Source organism: Mirounga leonina, unplaced genomic scaffold (assembly GCF_011800145.1).
Source record: "Mirounga leonina isolate KUSES-001 unplaced genomic scaffold, KU_Mleo_1.0 Mir_151, whole genome shotgun sequence".
NCBI classification, from domain to species: domain Eukaryota; kingdom Metazoa; phylum Chordata; class Mammalia; order Carnivora; family Phocidae; genus Mirounga; species Mirounga leonina.
The window spans coordinates 67,993,320-68,017,866 of NW_023270377.1; the positions used below are offsets into that span (position 1 = coordinate 67,993,320).

Here is a 24,547-nt window from a genome sequence, read left to right on the forward strand (position 1 = left end):
AGAAGAAGAAGAAGAAGAAGAAGAAGAAGAAGAAGAAGAAGAAGAAGAAGAAGAAGAAGAAGAAGCAGCAGCAACAGCAGCCAGACAACCTCACAACTTTGACTACACAAAAGAGAATGCTTCAAAGGAGATGCTTGTGAGGTCAAAGCGTAAGTGAAACTGGGAACTGCTTTCATCAGGCTTCCCTGCAAATGGTACATACGTGGACCCATAAACTTTGTTAGTTATAGGGTCAGTTCTACTCATTTGGGGTATATTTGGCATTTTTTGACATTCCCACATTTCCCACAATAACTAGAAGGTTGGTGGTGAGAAAATATCATGTCATACTGTTATACATGGTATCAATAAGGACAATTCCAAAATAGAATAATAATTGATCCCTAGGATTCCAAATTGACCTTTGGTCTAGGGCCGTTCTTATGCGAGAAAAGTTGTAAAGTTCAGTCCAGCCTCCAAAATGCTTTTTCATTTGTTACTAACATTTTTCTTTATTTAACCACATTATCAATAGTGTTTCTGATAACCCTTCTGAGAGCGCTCCAGAATTTGGAGGTAAATTTTATGGAGCCTTTTGGCCTCAGAGTGCTCAGATTATCTAGCTAACCTTTAACCTAGTCCTGCCACATTAAGTGTTAATGTTTCATTTCCATGTTAACTATTGCACTATCATTTCTTGTAAATGTCATCCTTCCAGAATAAAGCGAGGAAGGGAGCTGTTAAGAATTTCCTGCTCCCATGTATCACCTGCTATTTGCTTTTACCCCAGGTGCAAGGCAATATGATTGCTAGCTTCTGGGAGATCATAAAATCGAAATTGATTTTATGGCTCAGAACTGTCTTCCAGCAGTAGTGGAAAGATTTTTTTTTCCTAACAAAGAAAGTGAACCTTTTCCTCTTTCATTTGGCTTTTGAAGTTAATGGAAGAATTGCTGAAATGCCACAGTTTGCTGCACATTTTCTCTGTTTTACCATGAACAGCATCCACACAGGTAACAACTCTCCGTTTGCTGCTGCATTTCTTCCCCGTAGACTCCTCAGTGTCCCTCAGAATCGGTGTAGGGTAAGCTGTGACTGACGGGGCTTCTTCCCATCTGTTGGTCCCGGGCATTTGCCCAACTCCTCTGTGCATTGGAAACGTGCATGTTGAATCAATGCAACAAGCAAAATGGTTGCTGTGAAATCCCTATAAGAAACTCCATTATTCAACTAATAAAACCATTCCATTTTACTTCCAGAGAAGAATGAGAAAGGGCATTACATATCTAAAGGGAACAAAAAAATCGTATTTTTCTGGCTCCCTGTGTGTTACTTTGTTCTCCTCCCCTCCTTCCTGCTACTGTCGCATCCTGGTCTCTGCAATGGCTCATCCCCCTTATTTTTTTTTTCTTCCACTGCTTCTGTTTTTCTTAGAGTTCCCTGAGTTTTGGGAATCAAACCATTCCCAAAATAAATCACAATTGCTCTAGAACACCAACCCTCAAGGAGGCCTGGGATAAATTAGCCTAAAACATTCCTATCCTGTACCAGCTTTGCAAAGTTGCATTTCTGAGGGCTTCCCATGACTTTTTAAAGGTTGCCCTTCAGCATGGTCCCTTGCTCCTAAGAAGATATTTATTTTCAAAACAGTTTTCAAAGGAAGGCTCTTCTATGATGGAACTCAAAATAATCATGTCCATATCCTAAAAGACACGCATAATTATCCATACCATGATAAATTGAGGGTCCCTAAGTATGAAATGGGAGAGGGATGGATATTATTCCATGGATGCCAAAACAAGGTGGTGATTATCACTAAGATCTAAGCATTTAAGATTGATAAAATTTAAAGCAACAATAACAAAAATCTTTTTTTCCTCAAATCTGGGGATTTGGAAATTTGGTCCTAGTCGTGGTGCTATGACTTCCTGTGTTACTGTAAGCCTGGGCCTTGACCTCTCTGAGTCCCAAGTAACTCGCTCACACAATCAGGATGCTAGACCTGCAGCCTTAGAAGTACTACTCAACAGATGTACAGTAGAGTCTAAAGGATCCATTTTATCCTTTGCAGAAAACACGATAATATTCTTTTAATTATTTGTTAAGTGCAGTGTATTATGCATGTGTTTAAACAAAGAAAATGGAGCATTTCTATTAAATCTTCAGATTAAATATGCTTGTGTAAGGAAGTAAATGTCATGTGTACACACTTAAAATTCTAAAAATTTGTTTCTTTTCTTTAGAAAATTCATAGAAATGGGTTTCATTGATGAAAAAAGAATAGCCATATGGGGCTGGGTGAGTTGTTTTATATGTTTTATGCCTGTTATTCAGTTCAGCAATCATAATTTTCTAAAGTGTGTGCTTATAAGGTTTCTCATGAAATGTTAATGTTGCAACATCATTTAATCTGTCAATGGAAACAGTCAATTTGGATAATCTAGGCTTCAAAGTGGTGGCTTTAAGTGTTCCTTTTTTCCAATCATTTAGTTTCTTCCTCATATAGCAAACTAACTCGTAATTGACACATTTTTACTTATTTTTTTTTTTTTGTATTATAGTATACTGAACTGAACTATATTCATCAGAGGTGTAATTTCTTTTGTTATTTTAGAGTTAATATGTATCTTTTCTATCTCATCATTTCATTTTTATGAAAAGCTAAGCTAACGTTTGAAATCACAGGAACTTTTAAAATATAAATTCCCTAGTACCTAGCTTACCCCAGGCATATCTTGGCTGTTTTGATTCCTTTTTTTCTTTTCTTTTTTTTTTTTTTTGTAATCAAATTATTTTACTAGGCCTAATATTAATTTGTACCAATGGGAGAGAAGTATAATTTAGTTTCTGAGTTATAGGTCATGGAGATAATTGCCCATATTTGAGGAGCTAAGCAGTTTTTCAAAATACACATAAAAAGGAAGTGGCAAAACTTCCCAATCATGGGCAATGAAGTCACTGGAAAGTTTAGAGAAATATTGGAAAGAGTTTAGATTTGCCCATTATAAATTATGATAATTACCCTTCAAAGAAGATTTCCTGTTTCACTTTTTGGTCTGAATTTGTACATTTGCAAGTCAATTTGCAGCCGTTTGTGCTTGGGTTGTTTTTCTTGGCTGTTTTCTCTGAGAGCGGCCTGCACAAGATGGAGGGAATGAAACCCAATATTGAAGGGAGTCTGCAGGCTCCGGCTCAGCTCTCAGCTCAGTGACCAGATGAAGAGCTGTTATGAATTTGTGGAAAGTTGTTACTTCAAGCCATTTGGTCCTTCTTAAAACTATCAAATGTTAAATATCTAAACAGAACGGAATTCAAATGGGTGGAAATAAATGAAATATTTTTATAGTGAAATATTTCAGATAAGATCTCTTCTACCATCCATTTTATGAAATTTCCTAAAGTAAATTTTTGAAAGATTCAGATTTCATGCTGAACACTTACATATAATCATTAACATTTCTCTTACAGTTTTACTTTGCTTTTACTGCAGGCTTTGAAATAACCATAAAGTGGAACTTTTAATTTCATTTCTAGAACATCCTGGTATTAGTTTGGTAGAGAACCATTTATGTGGGATGATTTAAAGAACCCACTCAGCACCCCAAAATACATCCATATCAGTCTGAAATTCTTCAATAAGAGATTCTCACCATGTCTATGCAAATGCTTCTAGGAGAGGTTGTATATTAGGTCCCCTTTATTGCTTACTTTCCAACAAGGCAGTGATTGTGAGGTAAATCCTGAGAGCATGCGCACAAGAAGGAATAAGTGAACTGCCAATGGATGCAACATTTGAGCAGCCCCTAAATCAGCAGGACCCAGAAGATCCTGAGGGAAAAAGACCTTAATACTATACCGGTTTTTTTTTTTTATCAATTCTTTATGATTTATTTAATCCATCCATCTGATCACTGACTCATGCATTCTTACACCAATGTAGTAAATTTTTATTGGATCTCAACTAGGTCTTATATTAGGTTCTTTGGAAGATGAAAAGATGAATAAGTTATAGCTCTGGCCCTTTATTAGATAAAACAGCAAAAAAGCAATTGCTCAGCAATGTTCCAACTGTTAAGACAGATACAACTTGTGGTGGAAAACACGAGGGAGCAGAGTAGTTAATCCTGGCTGTGAGAGTTAAGGGGAGATTCAGAAATGAGTGAAGATAGGTCAATAATGGTGCATTCCCGAGAATGAAGACAGCCTTGACAGGGTCCTGAGGTAACAATGAGTAGGGTGTGGTTGGTCTGGATGCTGGAAACTTCAGACGTGTAAGGCATGTGGTGAGGAAGGTGAAGGAAAGGAATTTGGGTAGGGAGTTAGCCAGATTAACAGGAGGCCTTTTAGACTGCATAAAGGAGAATGGGCTCTATCTATGGATCTGTGACACATTTCTCCTATTTTTCTATGTCTCCATGATCATTACACTCCATTTATTCTTTATTTTTGTATTTATTTATTTTTTAAATTTTCCATTCATTCTTTAAATGTCAGTGTTTTTCAGGGTCTGGCCATGAATCTCACTGTTTTTCACTTCCTTGGGAAAACCCATGTAATTTCAAAGATGGTGCTGACTCTCAGATCCCTGTCACTAGCCCCCAGCTCTCTTCTGAGTTCCATGTTCCAAATGCTCACTGACCATCTATCCCAAATGTCTGACTGGAGCCTCAAGCCTAACCTACACAAGCTAAACTTGTTATAGTCTACTTAAAACAAGTCCTCATCTTTATTAAAGGACCTCACCACACACCTAGTCACCCAAATTAGTAAATTCAGAGCTATTTTCAACTTCTCTTGTTCCCTGACTCCAACATGCCATTGGTTAGTAAGTTCTGTCAATTCTACCTTCAAAAATCTAAATCTGGTCTCATCATCCCCACTGCCAGTGCTTTAGTTCAAGTTTCTTCATATGTAATTTAGATCAGACCTTCTCAAAATTTAGCTTACATAAGCATCACGTGGAGAACTTGTTGAAACAGTTTCCAGGGCCCTACCACTAGAGATTCTGATTCCATAGTCCAGGGTGAGCCCCAAGGATTTGCATTTCTGACAAGATCCCAGGTAATGCTGATTCTTTTGGTCCATGGACCATTGGGTGGTACCAGTTTAACTATTCCAGTTGCCTCTTAACTAGCCTTCCTGCTTTGACCTCACAAGCTGCAATGTTGCTAATGAAGTTGCTATTCCAAAACACAATTCTTACCATGTTGCTTTTCTGCTTATATGCTTATATATTTTCTAAGGCCACATATTGACCTTGACCTGGTGCCCAAACTTATTTCCTTGCATGCAAAGCCCTTGACAATCTGGCTGTAACCTGCTTTTCTGGCCTCATCTCTTTCCACTTCTCCCCCACGCCTTATGAATAATTTGACTTTTCCCTGCAACCTGAAATGTGTCCATCTTCTCCCATCCTGCTCCTCTGCCTCCAAAATGGAAAACTCCTACTTACTCTTTGAAAACCCAACTCAGATATGACTTTCTTTGTGCTCCAGTAGTTCTTTATACTGCTCTTCTAGGAATTATCATGTTTTATTTTGTCTATCTATTGATTTCTCCCATGAGAATGTAAGCTCATCGAGGGAATGGACTTTGTATTTTTTTTTAATTTTTTTTCTCAAATGTTTAGCATAATACTTGGCCATCCCATACACCAATGATGTTATTTAAACTAAATTTAATCCCGTAAGTCAGTGTTCCCCCAAATGTATCTTATTAATACCAAGGACTTGGGCGCCTGGGTGGCTCAGATGGTTAAGCGTCTGCCTTCGGCTCAGGTCATGATCTCAGGGTCCTGGGATCGAGTCCCGCATCGGGCTTCCTGTTCCTTGGGAGCCTGCTTCTCCCTCTGCTTCTCTCTCTCTCTCTCTCTCTCTCTGTCTCTCATGAATAAATAAATAAAATCTTTAAAAAAAAAAATACCAAGAACTTTTTCAGGAAAAGGTCCTCTGGGTCTAACAATACGGTAAATCATGAATTCTACATAATAGTGTATATTGGCTTGGTGAAAGAACAGTAAAGAATCCTGTTAAATTTTGATTAATATAGTATTACCAAAAGGTATTTGATTCCATGGATCCTTTTTTGAAACATGCTCTTGAAGTCAATAGGGAATAGAATTGGTGTCTTAGAAAGATACTCTTGGCCACAGGGCGAAGGATGGTCTGAGGTGGGGGAGGGAGTGGGCCAAGGATTTAGGGAGCAGTAATATTGGCCACAAATACCAAGGGCCTGAATTCAAACAGTGAAGTAGGAGGTGGGAAGAGGTGAGAGCTTCAAGTGCTGTTTTCTAGTATAATAAACAGGGACCTGTGGGAAACTGGAGATGTGGAAGAGGAAGCTGTTGAGAATGACCGTGAGCGTTCCTTAGCCATTAGTGTGTCTCATATCAAGGAAGAAAGTATCTGTTTCCATGAAGCGTTAGGCAGGTTAGCAGTCTGAGACATATACTAAAGCTGACCCCAGACATTTTTGGTAGTCAGTTGGCAAATAAGCTGCAAATCTTATGTTTGCCTCCATAATCCTGATTAAGAAGGGGAAAGGAAGCGTTTTTATCTTACCCTTTTATATTTCTGGCTCACACAAACCAAAATCCAGTAGCTCTGTTCTTGGCTGTTTATTAGATATCCACCAGGCCCCCAGCACCATGCCTAGGATGTGTCTGCTATGGCTGGTTCTTCACCAGGCCATCTTGCACCTCAGGGGACATTTGGCAATGTCTGGAGTCATTTGTGGTTGTCACAACTGGGGGAGTGCTACTGGCAGCTAATGAGTCGAGGCCAGAGATGCTGTTAAATATCCCACAATGCACAGGACAGGTCCCCACAAAAAAGAATTACCCAGCCCAAAATGTCAACCGTGCTGAGGTTGCAAAACCCTGGTTTATGCGAAGAAAAATTGAAGTAATTATTCTGACAATTGAAGAGCAGCAGGGGTTTTGCCTAAATTATTAGAATAACAACCTCATTCGTGGGCCTTGCTTTGTTAATATAGGCCTAGCCAGGTGGTGTTGAATAAGCATTAGTTCATGATTTAATCTTAGTTCCTTTCTCTTCCAGTGACTAATTATAAGCAATTTGAATTGCTATGTGCGATCAACGATGTAAAAGTAGGACAAATGCACCTCTAATGAGACTACATTAGACTCCAAACTTAAAGTTCCCCCATGAGGTTTGCCCCAGTGCAAGGACAGAGAGGAAAGTCATGGGTTGTAGAGGCAAGTGTCCTGGCTTTGAGTCCCAGCTCTGCTGCTTCCTGACTCCCAGAGCCCTCTAAGTTCCCTCCAGCCACGGCTTCCTCGTCGTGAAAGGCAGCCGTGATTTCCTCACCGGGGCCCTGTGAGGATGAGCTGAGTTAACAGGAAAGTGATATATTTGACAAATATTGATTCTTTTTTTTTTTTAAGATTTTATTTATTCATTTGACAGACAGAGAGAGACAGCGAGAGAGGGAACACAAGCGGGGGGGTGGGAGAGGGAGAATCAAACTTCCCACTGAGCAGAGAGCCCGATGTGGGGCTCGATCCCAAGACCCTGGGATCATGACCTGAGCCGAAGGCAGATGCTTAATGACTGAGCCACCCAGGCGCCCCGACTATTTGATTCTATTCCCCTCTGTGTTCTACGCCATGTTGTCAGCGATGGGGATACATTCATTAACCAGGCAGATGAAAATGTCTACCTTTATGGAGTTGGGAACAGTTGGGAAGGAAGACAATAAGCAGGACAAATAAGTACAATGAACAGGATGTTAAACGATGACGAGTGCTCTGGTGAAAAACAAAATACAAAAAGATAGGAGCATGATGCAGGGTTGGTGCATTGTAGATGAGAAGGACAGGTGCGACTCTCTCTGGGTTAAGACTTGAAATGGGGAGGAAGCGAGCCATGGCCGTATCCTGGGGAAAGAGGGTTCTAGGCGGAAGGCGGCAGCCTTTGTGCAAGTCCTGGGGCTAGATCATGCCTGGAGAGTCCAGAGAACATCAGGAGAGCCGACAAGCAGGGGAACATCTGAGGAGGGAGAAGGGAAACAGAGAGTGTGGGTCCTCCAAGAAGGTTGCAAGAGCCTTGGCCGTACAAACGTTAGCTATTCATTATAACTGCCTGTAGGTAGAATGTTCCAGTGTGCATTACGGCTCACAGAAGAGCGTTCTATAAACCCCTCAAAATTCTGTGCCCTTCTAAGAATGTTTTTAAAGATATCCTTCGTTTAAACAAAATGGCAAGGCATCTAAGTGCAAAGGACAAAATTCTAGCATTCTCATGGCCAATCTGCTCCGTGGGTTCCTTTCTTGCGACAGCCACCCACTCTGCCTTGGAACCCCACCCATGGGAGAGCAGAAAAAAGTCAACGCGGGTTTATTTTATTTCCTCTTCATTTCTACAATAGGAATCGCTTTTCTAAGCCGCCTGAGAATTTAAAGAACACCTACTTTTGTTGCGCTGCTACACTAGTTTTGCTCTTACAAATTCCTAGAGACAATTCGTATTCGTCCTGGAAACACGGAAATTGTATTTAGGGACAGCACTACTCTCTAATCACTGAGTAGATACAGGTTAATAATTTGTAAGATTTCGAACAGAAGTGTTGAAAACCCTTTTTACCATGTGTAAATGCTTTCCATTTCAAATCTCGCTTCACGCTATTTCAGCAGGACCCACCGTTGTTACTGGTAGTGAACACGCTTTTCCAATACAACCACAAACAATAATATTTCTAACTCAGCTTACTTTCCTCTCAGTTGAGCCTAAAAGAAAGAAGGAGAGGACTTCCATTTCAGTAATAGTCGTTGCTAACCTACGAATCAAAGCAAATCATTTTTATAAGTGAAAATTTTCACTTACCAAAATGATTTTCAAACCCACTGTTCCTTCCGTTTTTAAAATATATTTTCCCCTATTAGAACATGTTTTAGTTCTTCTCTAAGTATAATAAAAGGAGGGCATGATATAATTGGAGCTGCTTCTTCTATTCTGTGTTTTGTCACCAAGGGTCCTCAATAAAATTCCCCAGAACTGGAAACATACAACTGTACACTAGTTAAAAAATTCTTCCTTTACCTCATGAATTCAGCAAGATTGTTTAACTTATCCCCCCATTCCATGTATTTCGTGGGTTAAGAATAGAGCCCTCCCAATGATTTGCCCTCATTAGCATGTCTGTCCTCTGTCTGCCGATCTGTCTCTCACTCTGTGAACTCTCCCTTCTCACTCTTTCACCCTCTCTGAAGACTGACTTCTCTGTGGCAAAGGGTGATATGATCTCTGCTGACCTAAGGGAAAATGGCCCCCAGAGGTTTGTGGTAATAAGGTCCTAAATACAAGGCCCATTCCTAGTTGGAAAGTCCCACTGTCCTCTGGTGACTTGTGGGGAACGTTCCTGTGTTGGGGCAAGAATATGCACCGAGAATCACTTCCTGATCTAGCACACACATTTTGGGGGTTCAGGACCCAGAGCACTGTTTAGTCCACATTCCCAGGAGAAGCCTCTCTCTCAAGCATGTTTCCACAGCCCAAATTTCACTTCCGGGGGAGATGCCACCTTATTGTGTTCATTTCTTCACTTTTAGGACAAGGTTCAAATTTCCAAGTGACATGGGCAGACAGCTCCTGTTATCAGGGTCACATTTCTGAATCATCTCCCTGATTCCTTGGGGAAGAAAATTGATGAGAGCTAACCCTACTCCTGACTCCTTTTGTATTTCTTTGTTTTTCCATTCAATTTGTGGGGGGCTATGTAAGACTTTTAAAGACACCAGTGGCTTTTCCTCCTTTGAGCTGCTATGCCAGAAATCCCCCCTCAGAACAGAATATGTAACACTACATTATACACAAACTCTGGCCATGTCCTTAACTATCCAAAAGGTTCTTATGTCTTACCCTTGTTGTTCTATTATGAAAACCAATAAGTAAATACACAGATGTGAGTATTGTCTTACAGGACTTTTGCAGACTGTGGGAAGTATCCCGCTTTTACATTTGGAGAATAATCTCCTTTCTTTGTGCATTTCTTTCAAGTACAATCCTGGTTTTGCTCTGGCAAGGCCCTCATTGGAAAAATAGAGAGGAAAAAAAATTGGGGCAGAAAAGTTGCACTTATAAATATCTCTTCAACTGCCCCTACCATGCTCCAATCAGCACACCAAGTATTTTTAGTTTACTGGGGGTGAAATGATGCTGTGTCAGGTGGAGCTTGCTGCCAGGGGTGCAAGATAGACATTTAATCTGCCCCATGCATATCCCCAGCTCCCATCAGTACTTATTGTGAGCAGAGTTGCTGTAAAACGATGTTGGAGACTTTCTGAAAGCAAATCTGGGACTGACTTGTAATGATGTCTCCACAGTCCTACGGAGGCTATGTTTCATCCCTGGCCCTTGCTTCAGGAACCGGTCTTTTCAAATGTGGGATAGCAGTGGCTCCTGTCTCCAGCTGGGAATATTACGGTATGGAAACATTTCATAACTGTGGCTGCGAAAACATTTAACACATAATTACTCTATATTTGAGGTTGCTAGGAAAACAAATTATGCAGTAAAATTCACCCCAGCTTCACTGGGGAAAGCATAATCTGGAAGCGAGGTGGTTTATATGATGCATTGTAATCATGTTGCAACAATCAAAGAAATCTTAAGAGTGAGGGAGGACTCTTCCAAAACCCAATGTATGTGATCCTCTCCCCGAAACCTGGTGCCTCCTGATACACCAAACCTTTAATACCAGAGCCGAGTCTGTGTTTTTGCAGGCACACGGGTGGCCTGTAAATACATTTTACGCAAAGTTGGGCGGAGCCAAACTATTCACCTCCAAGTCACAGTTTGCAGTCGCCAGGTCCATTGCTCCAGAAACCAGAGCCATAAAAAAATTTTGTTAAGAAGTACACCTCCCGTGGGTGCCTATTTTTATGATTCACATTAATGCAGGATGATTATTTGGAATTAACTCTAATAATTGCACAAAAATTAGCTTTCATCAGATCCTCGTCCCTGGGTTGGGGTAGAAATGAGACAACTATAACTCTCAGGCAATCTTTATTCAGAAAAAAAAAAAAATGTGTGTGTGTTGGGAGAGGAGGACTGGGGGCACATAGTTCCATCCCAGATTAATTAAGACACCAATAAAAGTACAAGAGGTGGCTGCATTTGTGATTTTTTAAAAAATACGATGAGGTCATTCCATAAGGTCTTTCCTAGCTAAACATCTCCCCCACCAAAGGGTGGAAGAGAAAAAGCTTAAGATCAGTCCTTTCTAATGTTAGCTGTGCCTGTCTCCTCCTTTGCCTCTCTAGCCCTGTTGAGGCAAATCGCAGAGCAAATGACTTGGGTGGAGCATTACAGTAAAGGCAAGCAGGAACCTTCCTCAGCAGCTCCACGGGGGAAGGTGACGAGCAGTTCTCGAACTGGGGGGTCTTGTTGGTTAATGGAATGACCCATATCACACGTAAACAACATATTCTCGTATATTTTATAGCATCTATCTACACAGAGCGCTTCATGGGCCTCCCAACAAAGAACGATAACCTCAAGCACTATAAAGTAAGCGTTTTCTGTTTCATTTAGGTCATTGACTTCTTGCAAATGCGCTAAATAATTCTGAAGCAGTCATTCAGAGTTTATACTTTTGCTGGCTCCCCAAGCAAATACGCTGATCTTTTGTTAGCTGCAAAACACCTCACTAGGAAGACATTCACTCTCTTAGGATTCTCTTCTTTCTTTCCCCATCCTCCCTTCCCTCACCTCCCTTTTCCGCATCCTCCTGCCCACCCCCAACCCCTACACAGCTTGAGCGGGCATCATTTATGCCTAAGGTCTCACTCATATGTAACATATGACACATAAACTTCCCGTTTTTCAAACGAAGAATCAGATGGAAGTAATGCAAATGATGATGAAAATGTGTTGCTCTGACTCTTAAATATTTATCAACCAAAGCAATACATAATTTCAGTATTGGTGCTAAGTCCATCGCACAATGATTTAGCTAGTTTTCTATTAGAACTTGCAGCAACTAAAATGTTAATTTTTCCTCTTTTCCAGAATTCAACTGTGATGGCAAGAGCAGAATATTTCAGAAATGTAGACTATCTTCTCATCCACGGAACAGCAGATGGTGAGGTTTAAGCAAGACTCTTACACATAAAAATACTGAGCCAACATCACTTTGTTTAAGAAACATTAAGCATCCTCCTATGCCTGTGCTCAGGGTCAGTACCTAAGAGTCAGGGACATTTCCACAAATGAGTGCGATGACTCACTGCTGACAATGTCAACCGCATGACTAGATAATTGTCGGTGTTCATTTGCAGGCAGTACATTGTCACTCGATGCTTTCTGGTATTTAGCAGCACTTTAACTCTCTCTCTTTGTTGCAGATAATGTGCACTTTCAAAACTCAGCACAGATTGCTAAAGCTCTGGTTAATGCACAAGTGGATTTCCAGGCAATGGTACATGATTTCGTTTTACTCCCGTTCACGGCCTTAGACCTGTAAGCTCAAAGGAGGAATCTGATTTTTCATTAGTAGTATTATTATTATTTTTTTACAAAAACCTGGCAAACGGGCTGTAGGGTAGAGTAGGCAGAACATTAGCAAGTGGGTCTTGGATCTTCCATGAACTCCCTGAAGGACATGAGGTGACCCATGTCCCCTCTGGGGATCCGGTTGAGTCCTATCTGAAATAAAGACATCCGTGAGATTGATGATCTTCTAGCTCGAACATCCCATAGTTCTGTGATCCTGCTTACATAATGTAGCTGCATGCTTAGCATCCCCACAAAAGCTGGGAGTCCCAAAGCAGCGAAAAGCTTCCGCGTATTCAGTAAGGAGCGATTGGGGAATGTTATCAGCGGCCACAGAGGCTCCCTGAAGTCAGGCAGCCCCACTCAGAGTTAGGGAACTCTTTCACCCATGTGTTCTCAGTGCCTGACACAAGTCTGGCCCAGCACAGAAACTGGAGTGTTCCCCGAGCGAATGAATGAATGAGCTAGCCGGAGAGTCCGGGTGGGTGGCACGAGGACTCGGAAATGACAACAGAGGGAAAAGGAAGGTGAAAACCACGGCAAGAGAGACAACCCCTGACAGCAGCTTCCCCTCCTCAGGGAGCAGAAGTTCTCCCTCACTTGCTTTTCCTGAATGAGAACCTCGAAAAGGAAACCCCCATTTTTGTAAATTGGGCTTTTTAAAATAATTTGCAAAGGGAGATGGGAGATTTATCTGATCTTTTTTAATCGTGACCCCCCCCAACGTAAATTCACCTTCTAAGTGTATAGCATTCTATCATGACCACTATCCACCTTTATTCAGTAAAAACAATAATCTCGCCAGCATCTCTCCAACAATGAAGTTTAAATGTATAACGTCATCTTCCTGGGTGACTTTAATGATACTATGTTTAACTCCTATGAAAGGTGTTTACAGTTATATGTGTTGTGGATTTTCTGCAGCAGAGAGGAATTGGATTTCAGAGGCTACAAGCCTCATAGAGTTTTTGAGCTAGCAGAAGCCTTAGAGAAAATCAAATCCAAACTCCTTATTTTTTCAAATGAGGAAACCAAGCTCCAGAGGAGCAAAGTGATAGACCCAGCTCTGGAGCACGTACCTGCCTCCTGACCCCCCAAGATGCTAGCCATTGTGAAACCTCAGCCACCAAGATCTAAAATATAAGCTGAAAACAAACAAACAAACAAACAAACAAACAAACAAACAAAATAAAATAAAATAAAATAAAATACGAGCTTAAAGAATGGGAAAGAATAGTCCCGGTTAATAAAAGACCTTTTCTGTCTTCCCGTTCTAAATGTCTGCATGTGAGCTATCTTATTAAGTGCTCTTAAGTAGAATTTCTTTTTTTTTTTTTAAGATTTTATTTATTTATTTGAGACAGAGCGAATGACAGACAGAGAGCATGAGAGGGAGGAGGGTCAGAGGGAGAAGCAGACTCCCCGCCGAGCAGGGAGCCCGATGCGGGACTCGATCCCGGGACTCCAGGATCATGACCTGAGCCGAAGGCAGTCGCTTAACCAACTGAGCCACCCAGGCGCCCCTTAAGTAGAATTTCAATCACAGCATTAGAAAAATGGTCGGGACCTGCGAGCATTAGAAAGTCAAAGCTGGGTGCCTTGTGTGGCCGTGGGCGTGACTCCAGCCTCTGGTCTCTGCCTTGCAGTGGTACTCAGACCAGAACCATGGCATATCCGGCCTGTCCACGAAGCACCTGTACACCCACATGACCCGCTTCCTAAAGCAGTGTTTTTCTTTGTCCGACTAAGAAGGACGCAGACGCAAGCTTGTATCACAGTGGGATGTATCACCGTGGGAACACTTCGTATAAATGCCTCAGACCACTTGCTTGTTTTACTCTTTATGCTGTTAAATCCTGGGACAGACGAATGATGTTCTAAAGGCTGGCGGAAGATTAAGACTCAGAAGCTCAACTCAAACATTGTTTACATTTTCTGGCACTCTCTGAAAGGAGAGAAAAGGGAACCGTGCCTTTTGCTTTGGACACAGTGTTTTATCACCTGTTCATTTGAGGAAAATAATAAAGTCAGAAGTTAAAGTGCTGTTATTTTGTCTGTGTGCATTAATTTCAACTTCCGGTTTTATCACAGAAAATAAACGCTTGTGCTAGGCAAGCACATGAGTCACGTTAGATGGGGATGGAGAAGAAGAATCTAGAAGAGTTTGGATTTTTGTAATTAGGATTCCAAATGCTGGAATGAATAGCTCAGAGTATGAAAAAGCATTGTTCAGAAATCAAGTTCGAGATGCATTTCATAGAGGCATCCTGATGTTTGCACTCTATGCTGGACCTCCAAGAAATGTTTATGAAATTTCTCCCAGATTTCTTCAACGTAGCCAAAAGCACTCAACAGGGATAAAATCAGAATTTTGAATTCAGGCTCCTTTTAATAAATGCTTCAAATTTAGAAACATTCTTATTTTGTATCCCTTTCAAGAATTAGCAATGGTAACTGCCTTCAGATTGCTAAGCCACACCAAACTAAGCAAGCAAAACAATTAAATAAAAAGGACATCCACAGCTAGAAAGGAAAAATGTTGTATCTATGAGATTTTTCTGGGGTTTGAGTTTGACATTACTGAGCTCATTTTGAAAAAGGAAAAAAAAAAAAAGCCATAATGCTTGCAACCCCGAAGGTGACTCTCTGACAGTAAGGGTCCCCATCAATTAGAAACTTATGGGCAGCTTCCATCTCTGTAACTGCCACCGAATTAAAAAGACCCAGGTCACCAGAAGATATTTATTAAATGAATGTTGGAAGTATCCATGAAGCCTCTCCCTAGGGGACTTTTCATTGATGTGTTTCCTGGCCCGAGATGGCTCTGGACGATTTCTTCCCATCCCTAGCTTGATCCTTCCTAGTTGCAGCTAGAAGACCCTTGTGCCTTCTCTCATGCTCTGGTTTCTCTTCAGATCTCTCATGCTCTACAGCCAGAAGAACCCATCCAGGCATGCAGCGTTACGGCAGGAAGGGGCCTCTAAGATCAGAGACCACAGCCTCCTCTAGAATTGTCAGACATTTCTCTGTCCAATGCTCTCTCTACCACCGCTTTCTGAAATCATGCCTCCCACTCACGCCACATGGCCCCACCGCACCTGTCAGGAAGGGGTGCTCTGTCAGGAAGTTTGGGCAGCACCCACACAGATTCAGGGCTGGCCATAGCACCCCCTCCCCACATCTATGCAACTGCCGATGTTATGCGGGGCAGAGAGAAGCTATTCCTTTCCCATTTTGTTTTGCCTGGAGCAGCCTCAGAAGCAAGTCCAGATGTCCTCATAATATTCTCATCATCCACTCTCTCCAGCTGGGGAGAGGAGAATAAGCAACAGTTCTTTCTTAATCCTCTATCAAGGGGTACAACAGGGCAAGTGCAAATAATAAGAAAATCTTGTTCCTTCAACGTCTTTTCTGCCTTTGTGGAATTCTGCAAAGCTGTTGTTTAATATCAGCATGCAATAAGAGGTCTCCAGCCTCACGCCTCTGGTTCCCACTGCTGCAGAGGCAACTTCTAAAAGACAAATCGAAATGTTCCAGTATTCCAGGTAAAAAAACTCCAGTCTTCTCCACGGTCTACAAGATAATATTGTAGATGTTAGATGTAGAACATTCCCATCATCACAGACAGTGCTATTGGATGGTGTTGTCCTAGCAATCTTCACAGACCGTATCTTGGAACATGGCATATGGTAGAAGCTCAGCGATCGATAAATGAGTGAATGCATCTGTGTTTGTGGAAGATTCATTTTTCTACATTACTGTTGCTAAAGCCTCCCCTGACCTCCTCAGGCAGAGTCATCCAGGTGCGCCTCAGACATTCAGCATGTGTTTATGTATTTATTCGTTCATTCAACAAGTATTTGTTAAGTCTGTCTGTATAGCAGACACTGGGCAAGACTTTAAGGATATAGTGAAGAGCAAGGCAGCAACTTGAGAGGCAGTTTTGTTTTGTTTTGTTTTTTAATGTTCGCATTTTGTACCACTTTACTAGATTCTTCTTTGGGCATGGAGGATAAAAGATACATAAATTACAAAGGGGAAATATTTAATAGAAAGATGCCAAACCAAAAGGGATGATTAAAAACATCTGACCTTTTCTATTTTTTTTTTTAAAGATTTTATTTATTTATTTGAGAAAGAGAGAATGAGAGACAGAGAGCATGAGAGGGAGGAGGGTCAGAGGGAGAAGCAGACTCCCCGCCGAGCAGGGAGCCCGATGCGGGACTCGATCCAGGGACTCCAGGATCATGACCTGAGCTGAAGGCAGTCGTTTAACCAACTGAGCCACCCAGGCGCCCCATCTGACCTTTTCTATTTGTAGGAAGCAAATTGTAAAAATAACTATCCTTTAACTGCATTTTATTCTTGCATATGAGATTGGGGAGGAGGGTGTCCCAGCACCCTAATTAATCATGCTTCATCTCTCACAAACTTGAGATTTTCATTCGTCCATTGGACAAATGTAAGCCACTGTTTTAGGTCCTAGAGGTGACCCTCTACCTCCCCAAAATGCATGTATATTAAACAAAATACATGTCTATAAGCAAAACTTGAAGTCTTGTATAGGTGAAAAATGAATGTAACTACAATGCAAATTCAAATGACACCAGTCATATAGGGGTGGGATTCTAATATGGGTAAGAGGGAAACCGTAAAAAATGTTATCATCTCAAAATAATCTCCAATGTTAGTCCTGCAGTGCTAATCTTAGAGCTATTTTAAGTGGTTTCAATATTCTAAGTGACCATCTCCTATATCCTAATGTGAATAAGAAAGTAGTGAGAAAATGGGTATCTTATTAAATTTAACGTAAATGAAGGAACTTGTATTGAGGCTTTAAAAAAAATCTTAAGTCTGCCCCAAAGCCTAAAATGTATGAAGTATTTCCTTCAAGAAACATTTTCTGAATACCTATGCTGTGCCTGGCAGTACTACTCTGGGTCCTGCAGGGGACAAGAGTCTTACAAAGATGAACGTATGCACAATTTCTCCATTTCTAGACTGTTTCAGTAAAGGCGACTTAACGAATCTGATTTTCCCAACATTTGAGCATTTTTCAGAAACTGACAGATCTTTATGCAAATGTTGTTGCCAAGCTGTTTGTAATGGTGAAATTATACTTTGACAGTAACTCTTTAAAATATATTAAACCCAGCTAAGGTTTTTTTGGAAATGTTGCCAATTAAGTGACTTTAATGAGCTTCTTGATGGTAATGTAATTAAAATTCAGATGTTCTAATTGTAAAAAAAAAAAATTACAGTTCTGGGAAAGTTAACAGTAAAATAAGCAAGTGTAAAATGAATTAGGACTAATTTAAATGGTGATTATGTGGTCTTCTGAGACGATTTTACCAAAACAATGCTTTCAATTATGCTGTTTGTAAAGAAGAAAGAAGACACCTAACAGATATTTTAAATTTATCCAATAAAGCAGATATTTTGAGTTTATCCAATAAAACAGATTTAAAAATTCTGAACTTGGTGAATCATTCTCAGCTTGTGAGAGAACTGCTAAAACAACTCCCTTGGCATTATGGACAGGTACCTTGGCAATTTGAAGTGGAATGATTTCTAACTCAGGGAAAAATAAGTGCTTGGACCTTACCAAGCTATTCATGGGGAAAACGATCTGGCTCCTAGCAAAATCTCTAATGACCACCTGCTCAGAATATTGGCATGTAATACTAACATGCCGGTCATAAACTCTTCTTTTTGACACACAGGTAATATCTTTGACAGGCTAGCACAGTATAATTTCACTCTATTGGCCTCTAATTAATATTCCATTACTTACTCTACTTATTTAAAAAAAATTGCTTTGACAGAATGTGTTTTAACAAATATTTGTTGGTACAGCATTACATCCCTCACACTGTGGTTATACAGAATCTATATCCTGTGAATAAGAGAGAGCAAAAATGAAGCAAAGGGCATGATGCCATGGTTTGACAACTCATCTCCCTTCTTTCTTAAGTACTGTCCATTGGCAAGCAAAAACAGGAGCATCTTTGCTAGCCATTAATTATTGGGGGCAGGAATTTTTCTCACTCTTCCAGGGGCAGAATTTTGAGATATATGTCTTAATGAAACATTTAAGATGGTAGGAAAATCATTCATATGTTAAAAACTACCATCCATTCACACATATTGTTTGTTATTGAGACATCCTTTCCAATATTCATGGACATAATGGAAATATTAAATATGTCATAAAAAGTGTTTATACCACACCAGCACTAAGCTGAATTTCAGGCTTTGAGAAATGATAAAAAGTAATGATGCTTTAATATATACAAGCATGTTGTATAACCAAAAGAAACAATGCTACTGTCTGAAGGTTGAAGTAATATTTTGCAACATTACAAATTTCTTCCTATCAAATAAAAGACAAGACAGGGGCGCCTGGGTGGCTCAGTTGGTTAAGCGACTGCCTTCGGCTCAGGTCATGATCCTGGAGTCCCTGGATCGAGTCCCACATCGGGCTCCCTGCTCGGCAGGGAGCCTGCTTCTGCCTCTGACCCTCCCCCCTCTCATGTGCTCTCTCTCTCTCATTCTCTCTGTCTCAAATAAATAAATAAAATCTTTAAAAGACAAGACAGTTCATATGTCAATTCTTTTAAATATAATATGTTCATTATAGCTCATTTTAGAGATAGTGGGCTTTGATAGGTAAGGGCACAGACCCAAAAGTACACTACCTGGTTTGAATCCCAACTCAGGAACATATTAGCTGTGTAATGTTGCTCAGCCATTATAAGTTCTTCCTGCTTGAGCTTCCTTATATATGAAGTTGAGGGTAATAATAGGCCCTATCCCATAGGGTTGTTTGGAGGTCTAAATTAGTTGCTATTCATAGAGCTAACAGTGTCTGCCATATAGTAAGCACTTTGTTAAGAGTTTGCTAGATCCATAAGGTAAACCCCTTTTTAGTTGGCATTTTCATTCATTTTCAAGGAATTAATAGTATGATATTTATTGCAGCATTATTGACAATAGCCAAATTATAGAAGCGGCCCAAGTATTCATTGATAGATAAACGGATAAAGAAGATGTGGTATGTATAACGGAATATTACTCATCCATAAAAAAAGAATGAAATCTTGCCATTTGCAACAACATGGATGGATCTGAAGGGGATAATCCTAAGTGAAGTAAGTCAGTCGGAGAAAGACAAATACCATATGATTTCACTCATATGCGGAATTTAAGAAACAAAACAAAGGAACAAAGAAAAAAGAGACAAACCAAAAAACAGACTCTTAACTATGGAGAACACACTGATGGTTACCAGAAGGGGGTGGCATGGGGATGGGCGAAATAGGTGATGTCCCCATCACCTATTTCGCCCGATAAGGGGTACACTTATCCTGATAAGCACTGAGAAATGTATAGAATTGTTGAATCACTATATTGTACACCTGAAACTAACACTGTATGCTAACTATACTGGAATTAAAATTAAAAAATAAAGAAATTAATAGTCTAAATCAGAAGCCAGTAGTTTCTTTTCCATATCAGTGAATTTAGTATAAGTGTGAGAATCATTAGTCACTTGTAAAGGAACCTCTATGTTCTCTGAAACAATGTGGCCTTTTGGGAATAACTAATATAGAAATCCTGAATGTCCAAGGAAGCTTATTGACCTTGGCACTTTCTCTTGAATGAGTCATTCAATCCCATATCTCAATACCTGTCTGAGGAGTCGAATATTTGCCAGCAGTGATGGAAACACTGTTGGGGAAGACATACAGCCCGGGAAACGTGCAGTTGAAGGACAGGAAGGGTTTGCTCACCCAGCTTCATGCACAGCCTCCAAAGCACCACACAGGCCTTCCACCCTGGTCCTGTCTCCACCACACTCCCATTGTCCTCCAAACGCCAGCCCCATGAGTCTCCTTTCTGTTTTGTTTTTGTTTGTTTTGTTTTGTTGTAAGGGCCAATATCATTTCTGTTTCAGGGCCTGGAATGTGGTTTTCTCATATTTTCACTTGGCTGTGTGCTTGTCATCCTGGTCTCAGCTCAGGTGTCACCACCTTAGAGAGAACTCTCATCACTGGATCTAATGTTGTTTCTACCATAACCAGAGACTTCCAACTACATTATCTAAATTTGCTTTCTTGATAACACTTATAAGCATCAGAAATTATTTTATTTATGGATGTGTTCATCTGGTATATATTTCTCCCGTTTGAATATAAGCTCCCTTTGAGCAGTGACTCTGTCTGTCTTTTTACCTCTTTGAACCCAGGGCCTAGATAGCCCTGGAATAAGGTAGGAGGAGCTTGGTAAATATTTGCTGAATGTGTTCCCATGTTCTGTGGATAGAAGGGCCCATGAAACCAGCGCTCTTATGTGTGGTCTCACAATGGAAACAGATCACTTCCTTTCTGGAACTTAGCATGTGATAAGAACTTGCTGTATCCCCCTCAAAGTAAAGAGAAAGAAAAATCCCTGAGCACCAAGCAGCGCACAGTCAGGAGAATGGGGTTAGGAAAGACATGAACCTCAGCCAGAGATCTAAAAGAGGTTGGTCTATGAAACAAAAATAATTTGGGTCACGAAATGGAACAGAGTCCACTGCACTGCCCTACCCCTGATATCACTGTTTTGAGATCAATCACCAGGACACTGCATAATGAGGAAATTTGGCACAAAATGTTCAGCCAGAAAAAGTCATACAATTCTCTGGACTGCTATTGATTACTCTAGCAGCTTTTATTAAAAAAAAAAAAAGTAGTTTTTAAAATACGTCTTATCCTGGGGTGCCTGGGTGGCTCAGTCATTAAGCGTCTGTCTTTGGCTCAGGTCATGATCCCGGGGTCTTGGGATCGAGCCCCACATTGGGCTCCCTGCTCCACGGGAAGCCTGCTTCTCCATCTCCCACTCCCCCTGCTTATGTGCCCTCTCTCACTATGTCTCTCTCTGTCAAATAAATAAATAAAATCTTTTTAAAAAATAAATAAATAAAATATTTCTTATCTTAAATATGTTTCAAGTACTAATAGTTTCTCTCACATAATAAAACAAGGATGCCCATGCTTTATACTGTTTCTATCTCCTGGTTAGATAGGTCATAAGTTCAAACCCTGGAAGTTGGTTGATTCTTTTAAGTCAAGAATATCAACTTGCAGTCATCAAAAATAAGCCAGTGAAATATATCTTCAAAAATTGAACACTTTAGATCATGTTTTCTAGTGGACAACTCAACATGGATGAACTGAACTTTCCAGGATCTCACTGTTACAACAAAGTGTAGCTTTATATATCTGCAAGATTGACAAACAGAATCAAGGAAATTGAATTCTAATTCTTGTGATTTTGGCAAGCTCTTTATCTTCCTGAGATTCCATTACTCCCTCTGCGTGCTGCACTTACTGGGCTAGATTCATGGCTTCACAAGCCCTAAGAATTCCTCTGTGTCCCAGTAGGCAATAAGCCTAGGTAATTCCTAAGCCCTAAGTCATCTTCCAAAAACTGAGATCCACAGGTCAGATAATAGGAGTTAATCCCATGTTTTAATTCACTCTATTCTCCTCTGTATCTCATCATCTTCTGGGATTGTAGTGGTTACGCTGAGGATTTGTTTCCTCTTAATATAGAGTTCTCTCTCACAGGTCTCTTGGGCACTATTTTTAGAGATGGGGTAGAATAACAACCTTAGATCCCCTAGAAACACTGTGGCTGAAGAGTTCTCCCTGACTCAGATGGTGAAAGTGAGACCAGGGATCCACCATGGTACCTTGCTTGATGTTGGTATGAGAGCATTCTCAAAGGAATTGTCATCACCATCACCATCCAACATCTTTTTTGATGAGACTGATTTTATATGAATTAAATTGATAGTTGAGAATCTTATACTGGACAAATGTAATGGATGCCTTGGAGTAGAGTCCCCAGTCTCATGCACCCGCTGAGGCCAACTAGGCCATCAGAACGAATGAAGCAAACCAAGGAGGGGGTTAGCAAGGTCTCTGGGAACCTAAGGGTGGGACTCTGGCGAGCTGGTGAGCACATCTGAAGGCATAACAACCACTGGTTCAAACTGTTGCCATGTGGAAATACAGGCCTATTACTTCCCAGCTTGATTCTTGTCAAGAGAAACCAGGAAAAAAGGGTATTTAAATGGAAACTCCCTCTCAATTTTGAACCCTTAACAACTAATTTATGAGTAAAGAAAACTTATCTGTGTGCCAGATTTGGCCTATGGATATCAATTTCTATTTTAAGTCATAATTTAATTGCCTTTTTTTTGGATTTCAATTATATACCAAGTACTCCATACACATTATTCCATTTAAATCTCCAAACCCTGTAAATTAGAAATTAAAGTATGTGCATTTCTGCTTCAGAGAATAAGGTAAAGTTATGGAACTTACCCAAGGTTCTGTGGATTCAACCATAGTCTTCCTACCACTTCCACACCTCCATGTAATACAGGCGGCGCCATTCCAGAAGGAGGATGTGGAATGCCTTTTCTTTTGTAATATGGCCATCATTAATCAAATGTTCAATATAGAGTATAAATAAACACAACCCTGGTAGTGGGCTCTTACCGGTCATTATTAGAATTTAAGTGCAGTTAATGAAGTAGCCTTTAAGTGCTTGCTTAAGTAAATATTTGCAGGGTGGCTTTGAAAATGGAGTTCTGTGCCTCCCTCTCTAATTTAGTGACTTCTACAGGGTTTGCATCTTGTTTCTGGCCCTCGTAAAGTTTTGTGTGTGTACAGGCAAGCCATCCAATATGTAAATCTAATTCGTGTCTGGACTCAGAATGATGTTAGCTTTCCAATCTTCCCATCACCTCGTCTCCACTCTAGATGACTTTTCTCTAATGTTACCCCTGCTCTGTGTCTTCCCACACCTGTTCTCCTACCAACTCCCACACCATGGCCATGGAGCTACAGAAGGGGGCAGGATGATGGGGAAGCTTCTAAAATATCACACAAGAATGGTCTCCAAGTTGGCATCAGTTGTGTCTTGCCAACAGTACTGAGGCTGCCAAAGCAGAGGCTCCAGAAATAAAGAACAATGAACGTGTAAACCTAAGGCTTTATTCCTCCAGATTAGGTTTTTAGAAAAGCAAAAAGTAAAATTTAAAAGAGTCCATGTAAAATAAGTATTTTGTATCTCTCCCTGTTTTGAGTTGGTAGCTATCAATGTATGCTTTAAAAAAAAAAAAAATCCTGTGTGCTTCCGGGTTGCCAAAGCACTGTCAGCATATCTGGAGTACTTTTATTATTTACTTTTTCAAGATACAGTATCAGGAGCCATAAAATATTGTTTACATAATCTCTGGAGAAAAAGCCATGCCCAGTGAAACCCGTTATAGGAAACCCTCCTATCAGTTCTTTGATGTAGACTTAGACTCTTTTGCATGGTATTTCCTCTTCATGAATATTAAGAATTTATCCTAGCAAAGTGTTAAAAATTTGTGGAAAAACTTATAAATAGCTACTCAATATTCACATCACCCATGTGCCATGTTTCCCAGAAAATAAGTCATGGAAACCATGAATGCAATTGTTAAGATGTGTAATTTATTAAAATGTTTAAATTTTTTCATTAGAATTTTACTCTTTTTTGAAAAAGAATTTTATATATTATATACATATATATGTTTTATATGTATTCTATACATGTTTACATATACATATGCATATATATGTATATATAAATACAATATACATATATACATATATGCTCTGAATATAAATACAATATATACGTATATAACAATTTGTAGGGTCCAGTATCTAGAATATATAAAGAACTCTTAAAATTCAATAACAATTTAAAAATGGGCAAAGGGCTTGAATAGACATTTCTCCAAAAAATACATACAAATGGCCAACAAGCACATGAAAATATGCTCAATATCCTTAGTCATTAGGGAAATACAAATCAAAACCACAATGAAGTACCACATCACACCAACAAAGATGACTATTAAAAAAAAAAAAAGAAAGAAAAGAAAAGAAGCATTGGCAAGGATGCACTTTGCTGGTGGTTCAGTTGCTGTGGAAAACAGCTTAGCAGCTCTTCAAAACGTTAAA

At 40.1% G+C, this 24,547-nt stretch overlaps 1 protein-coding gene across 8 annotated transcripts in view; it reads left to right on the top strand.

Moving 5' to 3' along the window:
- The window catches only part of FAP (fibroblast activation protein alpha), a 74,945-nt gene extending 60,407 nt beyond the window's left edge, over positions 1-14,538 (top strand). For 4 of the 8 annotated variants that reach the window (XM_035007892.1, XM_035007894.1, XM_035007893.1 and 1 more), the window contains 6 exons: positions 2,223-2,277; positions 10,322-10,421; positions 11,446-11,510; positions 12,012-12,084; positions 12,347-12,461; positions 14,141-14,538. In XM_035007892.1, coding sequence (XP_034863783.1) covers positions 2,223-2,277; positions 10,322-10,421; positions 11,446-11,510; positions 12,012-12,084; positions 12,347-12,461; positions 14,141-14,204 — 472 coding nt within the window. In that variant the 3' untranslated portion in view covers positions 14,205-14,538. Of the gene's footprint in view, positions 1-917; positions 1,267-2,222; positions 2,278-10,321; positions 10,422-11,445; positions 11,511-12,011; positions 12,085-12,346; positions 12,462-14,140 lie in introns of those variants that run through there. The other 4 variants (XM_035007895.1, XR_004679685.1, XR_004679686.1 and 1 more) reach the window with 4 other exon arrangements.
- Positions 14,539-24,547: the final 10,009 nt, after the last annotated feature.